Source organism: Mytilus trossulus, chromosome 2 (genome assembly GCF_036588685.1).
Source record: "Mytilus trossulus isolate FHL-02 chromosome 2, PNRI_Mtr1.1.1.hap1, whole genome shotgun sequence".
In the NCBI taxonomy this organism is placed as follows: Eukaryota; Metazoa; Mollusca; class Bivalvia; order Mytilida; family Mytilidae; genus Mytilus; species Mytilus trossulus.
In genome coordinates, this window is record NC_086374.1 from 19,749,669 (window position 1) to 19,759,944 (window position 10,276).

At 32.4% G+C, this 10,276-nt stretch overlaps 1 protein-coding gene across 1 annotated transcript; it reads right to left on the bottom strand.

Annotated features, from left to right (window-relative positions):
- Positions 1 to 1,773: 1,773 nt before the first annotated feature.
- On the bottom strand, positions 1,774 to 5,727 carry LOC134706694 (uncharacterized). Its single transcript, XM_063565866.1, has 2 exons — positions 5,624 to 5,727; positions 1,774 to 4,998 (listed from the first exon to the last, which is right to left on the bottom strand). The coding sequence occupies exon 2, from the start codon at positions 4,989 to 4,991 to the stop codon at positions 3,282 to 3,284; it is 1,710 nt and encodes a 569-aa protein (XP_063421936.1). The 5' UTR covers positions 4,992 to 4,998; positions 5,624 to 5,727; the 3' UTR covers positions 1,774 to 3,281.
- Between the last annotated feature and the right edge of the window lie 4,549 nt (positions 5,728 to 10,276).

The window sequence follows — 10,276 nt, forward strand, 5'->3', positions numbered from 1 at the left end:
TGGCATTAACTAAGGTTTTGTTTTTAACGCTCTTCAACTTTGCTATTGAATTTGAGATTCATATAACCCTGATTAGATTAGATATATACTGATGAACAAATTAAACCCGCTCTACTGGTGAATACAATCATAAGACTGTAAACTTTCATGAGTGTTTAGTCATGATAGAGTCTTTCGATTTAGTAATTTGTTGTCCACTTTATGAATCTTACTTTCATCATTTTTCACTACCCTGTATACGTTAGGTTGACAAGCCTCCCATTCCATTTGGTAATACAGTTCATTATAATCTGTATCTTTGTTAACAGGTGGTTACTAAACAAACCATCAATGACAGAGAAAGAAAGCGAAAGACAGATCCTTGGATTTAAGTTCAACTGTATCTTAAAATGAAAAACAAGGTGAGGGTTCATGAATGAAAATGATACTGGGATCAATTAAAGACCTAGAGATAAGGATGTTTACAACTACAGGTCACCATCCGAACAGGTCACTATATCTTTCACCCTTATTCTCTGTCAACAGATCTCCGATGCCTATCCTTAACCTGATTCATTTTCCCATATTCTTTGTTGTGTCAGTTCTTAGAACTCGAACAGTTTTAAATGATTTGAATTTTCAACCACTTACATTAAACTATATATTTTGACTAGATTCTTTTATTTGCATGATTTATTGTTTATGCGTTTACTTGAACTGTATCTGTTTTGATAAGACGATATAATTATTGTAGCTATTTCAATAACATTTATATAAAGATGTACATTAATCACATTATATAGTCAACAGTTTCAATATATAAGTGAGATATTTACTGTATAGCTGCAAAATTTCAAAATCAGTGTATAGTTGTTCAATGTATTATGTCGGATGAGTTCCAGTGTAAAAAAATAAATATACGAGTAACGTTTTCTTTAAAATATCATTCAACTTGAAATCTTCTACCTAATGTACCATTTCCAATCTTTAATTACATACAGGAAGTTAATGAATCGTTCATGGTGCAATTTAAAATGTTTGTCTCATTTACAGAACTATACAGCGTATTATTATAGCTCTTATATGCCTATTTTGTCATTCTTGATTGTATTTAGATACCGTAGGTCAGAAGATAAATAAAGGCAACAGTAGTATACCACTGTTGGAAATTAATAAATCGATTGAGAAAAAACAAATACGGCTTATAAACAGAAACTGAAGGTAACGCATTAAATATAAGAGGAGAACTACGACACAACAGAAACATAACAGTAAAATATAACACACACACAGACAAAGAACTATAATATAACAATGGCCATTTTCCTGACTTGGTACAGGATATTTTAAGAAATAAAATGGGTGTTGAACCTGGTTTTGTTGCATGCCAAACATCCCGCTTTTATGGTATTGTTTGATATAACATTAAAATGACAACATAACATGACAGGACTTCAATACAAATAAATGGGAGAACATATAGGACAAAGAAACTCACGAATAATAGCTAAAAAAAGGTATTAAACTTAAAATTCAATACAGCAGACGTGGGCTTCGTCCACACGAGACTAACCAGTGACGCTCAGATGAAAATAGTTTGAAAAAGTACAAACTCTAAGAGCACAGAGGACCAACAGTTCCGAAACGTTGCGACCAACACAGCTCGGGTTTTCTGGCTGGGTTATGAACATCCTCATTATTTAGAATAATTCATACTTTTGCAAACAGTCGATTTTATAAAATGACTTTATAATATTTATACCTGATAAAACCGAAGTGATGACTAACTACATAATAAAAACGGATACATTACATAAAATAACATAAGCACATGAAAATACACAACCGAGTTAGGCAAAGCCATCAACGCAGTGATGTCACATGTGAATTTCGAAAAAGATTTCCCAAAAATAAGAAAGAATTGGGATTATTTTGAATAATTGAAAATTACAATTCTAATAAACATCAAATGGTGGCAGTAATTAATTAATTAATTAATTGTATTAACTAGCTATGTCGGTGTTTCTCCTGAATCAAACTGTTAAACAAATATTTCGTATATTTCGTTGATTCAAACTAAAATCTAATAAATATAGATTCTACCACTGGATCGAGTGTGATACGATATTTATTCCCTTGAGACAGTTAAATTTTCCAATTTAAAACGCGAGCCTCCGCGAGCGTTTTAAATATTTAGAATTTAACTGTCGAGAGTGGATAAATATCGTATCACACGATATTTGGTGGTGGAATCTGTTTCTCTTATGATTTTTAGACAATATGCAGGCAAACTTGTTCCTTCTTTACGAATAATCTGCAAAAAGATGTGTTCTTTCTATGTGAAGTCATCAAACATGGTCGCCTTTTTTCATGCCGTCACAATAGGAAATTCAGAGAAAAGCAAGAAAATTCGACGTCATATTCGGATTTTAACCAATGATGAACTGAGATCAAAAGAACCACACGTTGATTAATTTTTTTATACAATGGGTGCAGACAGGGATAAATTCATGAAGAATTAGAGAAATAATATTTACAACTACAAACGTTAAGACATTTAACAAAATCCGATGAGAATAACAAATATAAAACTAAATACATGAATTTGGGATAGAAAAGTTAAGTAGAGTCAGATGCGGAAATTTATTAGATTAGATATCTTAAAGTGGTGAGAGAAAAACATAATTCCAAAATATAAAACATTCTAAAACTAACAAAGAGTACCTTTCATTCGCCGGTTGAATTTCAAAGTTTTTCAGGCTCTGACAGCAACTTTGTAATCGGCAGAAAGACCTTGCAAAGGTTTATTTCCGTGTTTAAATAGTGTGTCCATTATTTGACCTTTTGTGGGGACTATACATACTTCGGCTGTTCAATTGGATGACTTGTTGAAGAGGCTACAGGGCAATTTTCGCGCCGATTTCAAATTTTAATCTTTGTATGGCAGTTAATGGTAATTTTGGGACAGTGTGACGCCTGTGTATTATTTGTAAAACAAAGTTTATTTGGTCTCATCGACGAAAAATTTAACTTATAAGACTGCGTTTGGAAAAGAGGGGCGAAAGATACCAGAAGAATAGTCAAACTCGTAGATTGAAAATAAACTGACAATGCCATAGCTAAAAATAAAAAGACAAACATACAAATAATAGTACAATAACCGAACTTTGGCAGGCGTTATGTTAGTAGTATGTGTTTAACATAAGGATCACATACTGACAGTCAAAAATATTATTTGATGGAAACTACATTAGCGTACTATAACTGCTGATAATGTTAGTTTTCTATATTCCTGTTCCGTTTTATCGTTTGTATGCAATTGAAAAGAATTTTGCCCCTCCCTTTTCATCACAAATCAATAGTTTTTGGTTCGTTTGGTCAAAATTTACTGCCTTTGGGTACGCAATGTTTTCAGGTTCTAGTATCTCGCATAATTGCTTTCCATCTGGAGATAAAACGACAATGCTGTTCGAATCTCTACCTATAGCAAGTAAGTTCGCATTATTGTCCAGCGTGATACCACGGATAAATTTAAGATTCTGATTATTCCACTCCCAGAGGAATGCCACCTTAGTATCGTAGCATGAGATGGTATCATGACCTCTTGTAAGATATATTCTATTTTCGGCTACTGCTATAAAACCATAATCACCGAGACCTGTTGACCTGTGCCTCTGTATATTCACCCTTTTCACTTCGTCTTTATATAAACTCCGAATCTGAACTTCATTGTTACCATAACTGTATAATCTATGGTTGAAGTATGTAATGCCGTAGCATATATTTTCAGTAGGTATTGTTTTGTGGACCCTTTTGTACTCTAAGGACACGATGATTATGTTTGGATGTTTAGTTGTTGTCACTGCTACTCTCGTGTCGGTTATGCATGCAACATCAAAGCACCAAGAGGATACTTTGATTGAACAGTTAATTGAACCATTGTTGTTAAATAGAACCAGTTCACCGTCGTTTTGTTCTTTGTCAGTAGATGCATAATGAGGAATATACAAACAAACAAATTTACCATTTGGCAATATGGCACATCCTTCAACGTTTTGTGACTTTTCGTACGGAACTGCTAGTACTTTTGTCAATATCAACTTCTGCTTGTTAAATACTGGCGTTTGTGCTTGTTTTTTTATTAGACAAGTTACTGAACTAGAGAAAGCACTATTTTTTATTTCACCAAATACCTGAAGATTTGATATTAACTCCTGTACCTTAGTATTAACTGTAAATATAATTTCATGACAGTCTAAATTCTTCTTTTTAATGAAGTCTTCTACATTGGTTACTTCATTACTTACTTTTTCCTGAATTTCATTTTTTCCAATAAAGGCATGTGTATTATACCCCTGATTTTTAAGAGTCAAAACTCCCTGCAATAATTCTGCCGTTTTATCCTTGTTTGTTTTAATCTCAAGACATAATTGTTTAATCGATGTTTCGTGTTTGCTAGTAATTACTTCAAGTTTTTTCAGAAGATCGTTTTCAAGCTTTTCCATTACTTTATTTACTTCATTCATTACTTTTTTAATATCTTTCACATAGATTTGATGACTTTCTTTTATTTCATTCATATTCATTTCTTTTTCCGTGTAAAGTTTTTCATAAAACGTTTGAATAGACTTTAGCCGTTCAATCATATCATCCAACAAATTTTCAATGGCTGGAATTTCCCTTTTGATACGTTCGTCAATTGATTCAAATCCAGTACATGTTTCATGGTTTGTTTTCAGACATGAAATGCAACACGGAGATTCGTGGGTGCCACAGAAAAGTTCATACGGAGTTTGATGAATGCTACATTTCAATTTCTGGTCAAGATTGAAAACAAATTTTGGTACCTCAATATCAGCTACTATGTGCATTTTCGTTGCTTTGGCAACGGCATGGTGTATATTGCAGTTTAAACATAATGCTTCCTCACAGTCATTGCACCATTTCGACGCAGGAGTCGCTTTTGATAAACTCTTGCAAATATCACAAAGTTGATGTGTTATGGAGGCCATACAGAATCTATATGAAAAGAAATTATAAGTGCACATATTGTTACGTATAATCTTCTTATCAATATATCAATAATATTATGTATTCCATTTTTGTTTTTTTAATAAGGATGTGATCAAAATCTTTTAAAAAAAACAGCTTTCAATATTGTACAAATTTCATTTCTTTTTTGTCGCTTTTCAATGTGCATATATGAATAATAGACCTTTTATTCCGTTATTTTGTGGTTCTATAGAAGTTTTTGTGCACGTTTCGTAAAATGTCATGAAGGGTTACACAAGTTATTGATGTCTAAGAAACTGAAACCAAAGACTTAACCTAACTTTTTATGACACACATATGACGGTATGTAAGCTGGCTTTTGACCCTCCCTTTTGCATCGAAAGTCGCTAGCGAGATAATGATTTACAGAGACTTACTAATGCAGGTATATACTTTTGCAATGTATTTTGATCAACTTGTTCAAAATGAAATCTTCAAGTGTTTACTTTTAATGATATCAAACCATTGCTGAGTGTAAATAAAAATACAAAACACAACACACCAAGTACTAATAGTTAATGTCCTAAAGCAACTTAGTTTTCTCTCAGATAAATTAAAGCACTACTATATTAATATAAAAACAATACTGTACCTTTTCTCTCGAGCCTTTTCTGTACATGCAATGAATATAGCACCTTTTAATGAATACGGAAGTTTAAAAGGTAGAACTTTATGTCATGGTGTACATAAAATATGACACGGTATTTAACTGTGATTTAAATAACGACGATTTTTTCAATAATTTGTTATTTAAAGAGTCTTTTGTATCCGTAAAGGTAAACCTTTAAAATATAAAAAAAAAAACTAATCAAATCGTTCCGATTTCATTTGGTCATCGCCCCCAAGTATGGGTAGTCCTGTAACAACACATGAAGTAAACAATGAAATGAATGAATGATTCGGAGAATTATCAGCCAATGAGACCATATATAAAATTCTCATGGTCAGCAATAGGAAAAGGACCTCAAATTACTGACTCAGAATAATGCTCGAAAATTGAATAAGCGTAAGAACCTGATAAATTACAACTAGATATTTTTTTCTTTTATTGTCGCATTAAAAACATAAAAGGTGGTGATGTAAACTTACGGGTTTCTATCCTTTTAAAGAATGTGTTTTTGTTCAATCAGACAAAGTAAAACGATGTACATGTAAGTAAAGGCGTGATATCTCACTAGTCGTGCTTTGTGATTTTCACAAATGCAATTATTCTACAGTGAAATATTATCTTCAATCTATCATGATCAAGTAAATTCTATTTGATTCTTACTAATGGTGGATTAGCCTTTTAAACCTTTTTAAATTCGAGCACCACTGATGAGGTTTATTTTAGGACGAAACGCGAGTCTTGCGTAAAAACAAAACTCAATCCTGGTATCTATCTTTTAAGAAATTACAAATAGCAAGTTTTTTTACTTTTGAAATTATTATTCCAACGAAAAGTCAATATAAAAAATGTATTTATAATGCAACTTTCAATGGCGGACTCATTTTTATCTGTAGTTTCCCATTTAGATATTCTGCTTCTGATTGATTTGTCCCGCATTTGTCCTTGCTCTTCCAATATTTTAGTGACCATGACATTAACTTTACTACAAAGTCTGCGAAAAAGATATAAAAAGATATGGTATGAGTTCCAAGCAGACAACTCTTCATTCAAATCGTAATTTGTAAAAATTAATTTTAGGTCAAAGTACGGTCTTCAAAAGGAGCATTGGCTCACAACGAAAAGCAAACTATAAAAGAGGGGCGAAAGATACCAGAGGGACAGTCAAACTCAAGGGCTCCCAGATTGACTTGTGTTAAACAATAGACCACTTTCGAGTTCATCCTTCTCCTGAAAATATTCGTCAATGATGCTCGCCTTTATGACGTCATTTACCAGTTAGAGGGGATCGCCTGTATCCCTGCACTACAAACTTTCATCAAGCGTCATTGTGCAGGATAAACTAGAAATAATGTTTGTTTTGTTAGTAACTTATCACAATTCCCTAATGACAGCAGTGTCGATTGTCAATTATGAGAATACAATTTGCCTTATAATTCGTGCGATATAGCATTGGGGTTTTCCAACCACTCGCTCAACGGAAGTGATGATGCCACTTAAGCACGAATAATATTCACTAAATAGTTATCAAAGGAACCCGGATTATAACTTAGTTTCGTCCACATAAGACTCTTCAGTGACGCTGAAAATATCAAAATATGTATTAAGCCAAACAAGTAAAAAGTTGAACCAGTTTTTGACGGAAATGCATCGAACTTGAAAGTTGTCTATTCAAACAGAAAAATCCAACGGTCTAATTTATATTTTGTACAGATATTTAACACAGATGGTCAATTGAAAACTTAGCACAAAAAGAGAGAGGATGCCTAGGAGGCATTGCACCATGAGCCGGAGTGAAATTAACAGAGAATTTGAATTAAAATGTTCAATCAGAAACGTCTGTAGGTTAGCTTGAAAACCATGGAAATATAGAACATGAACAGATCAGTCCGAACCTGTTTACAACTTTACATAATAGGTTTAAACTTAAATATCTAAAAGAGGGACGAAAGATACCAAAGGGACAGTCAAACTCATAAATCTAAAACAAACTGACAACACCATGGCTAAAAATGAAAAAGACAAACAGAAAAACAATAGTACACATGACACAACATAGAAAACTAAAGAATAAACAACACGAACCCCATCAAAAACTAGGGGTGATCTTAGGTGCTCCGGAAGGGTAAGCAGATCCTGTTCCACATGCGGCACCCGTCGTGTTGCTTATATGATTACAAATCCGGTAAATAGTCTAATTGGGTAGGTCAAATTCATATCTAAGTCTATAACGAATCTATCAAATATATTTGTTTTGAATGATTGTTTATAACAGAATATTTATCTGTGAGATATTGTATGGATAAAGTCTTCTGTGTTTTTTTTCTTTACGGGTTCAAAGACATTATATTCCAAACAAAACTGCAAAAAGTGACAACATAATCTTACATGTACATATATTCTCATTATTATGTACAGATGAGTCAAGGACACAACTAAATCAATATGTTTCTACGCACTGTCTGGTGGAAAGATTGAAGTAAATATTTTATTAAGTTGTAAAGTGAGCTATACTAAAAAAATACTTACACAATTGATTGTTTGAGTTTCCATATAAGTAACAAGTCTTTAGAAAGACATATTATGTAAATACGTGACTAGATAATGTACCAGATATTACCTATTTCAATTCAATTTTTATTCATTCTGTGAATTTATATTGTTCAATACCTAAACAACAGTTAGTTTCCTAAACCTTAAAGTTATGAGTATATCAGTTTTGTAATTGAAATAAAAAAAGTACAATAATAGTAAATAATGGATAGAATAAAAATAATAAGGAAGTAACTCAAAATGAACTATGTTCAAATATAAATTTGATATAAAATTTTAAGGTATGTGGTGAACAAAACTTAAAATATCAAAATCAATGTCACAGTCTCTAGGATAAAAAGAATTGTTATAACATGTCATACTAAGACATGTGCAGATCTTTATCTATGTACTTAAATAAATGTTATATAATATATAATATTCACACAAAAAGAGGGACAAGTACAAACATGGAAGTTGCGATAAGAATATGAATGTAAATATAAAAATCTGTTACGCTGATGAAACGATGACTCGGTGTGCCTTGATCTAATAATATTTTTTCCTTTACGTTATCTCTGAATAAGCAAGTTTTATATATGTCTGTCATTTAAAATATGAGTATACTGCTAAGCATTAGTCCAATTACATGTATACAAAAGACGAAAATAAATTGACAACGCCATGGCTACAAAGGAAAATGTCAAACAGCCAAACAAAAGTACACAAAATTCAACAAAGAAAACTAAAGACTAAGCATGAGCCAATCAAAAAATTGGTGGTGATCTCAGGAGCTCCGGAAGGGTGTGTAGATCATCCTCACTATGTGGCACCCGTCATGTTGCTCTTGTTAGTTCAAACCCCGTAACAAACCTAATTCGGTCGGTCACATTTATGAAAAGGATGCGGGATTTTAGTTATGCCATAAGGAACTTATTAGCTATCATCTGTGAAAGGAATATTCAATAGCGGTCAACCAACACGCGATGACGTTCGTAAAAGTTAAAAACTGTTGGCTTAATAGCTCTCTTGTTAGCAGCAATACTCTACCAGGTAAATAATAATAGGAAATGCAAACCATGGAATATCACATCAATTGGGGATGTATAATCTGTATGCACAAGCTAATGGGATGTTGCTACATAGAAATTTAAAGTTTGCAATTTGAAAGCTGAAATTATCTGAAAGATTTACTTTCAAACAACCCTCGTTGTCAATTTCTAGATGAAAGTCAAGATATGAGACAGACTTATTAGACAAAAGTATTTGTTTTATCTTTTTTCTCAAGTTCGATGGGATAATTGCGTTCAACATAGTCACCAAATTTTAAATAATTTAGTAAGAGAAAATAATCTATTTAGCGGAAAGTGGAGTTAATGGATACATCTAACTTCTTTTTTTTTCTTCCAGAAAAGATCCTTTATGAAATCAGCCTCGTAGGATTATAAGAACAAGTCGGCAAGAAGGTGGGCATAGTTGATTTTCATTGGAATGCCGATTGGTTTTTGTTTTTTGTTTTTTTTAAACACGGCCTTCAACATGAAAAATATATTGTCAATCAAGAATTCAAGCATTTTAATAACGTCATTTTCAGAGAATATTAAGTTTAAATCAGAGTGATTTTTCACGAAGTAGGATTTATCCCTACCTAAGACAAGATACTTGTATCTTCGTTTACCATTCTTTTTTATTAAACAAAACAATACCAACTCTTTCAATTTCTTTTATTTTGTAATGGGGATACTTGTGTATAGTGTAAAACAGTCATATACTTGTTTTTATACTGGTTTGTTTTGTATCCACATCTGATTCAAGCTACTTCTAGAATAAGTAGTTTCACAATAACTTTGAAGCCCGGCTTTAATTGCCGATTTGATTGATCTTGACAATTAGAAAGAGGTTTCGTTGACCACATGAAAGACCCACCAATATACCGTTGTTAGTGAGGACAGTTGTATGTTAGGTATCCATACAAGTATAAATAATCTTACAATCTGTATTATTTATTAGACACTTTTTTACGATTCCTGGCTACAGTGGTCACTAGTGAACATGGGCTTCCTCTCTTATTTCAGATTAAAGTGTCAATTATATTTTGGTAATGAA

Bases quoted from the DNA above. Each gene is read 5' to 3' on its own strand.
- LOC134706694 (XM_063565866.1), bottom strand. From the start codon at position 4,991: ATGGCCTCCATAACACATCAACTTTGTGATATTTGCAAGAGTTTATCA.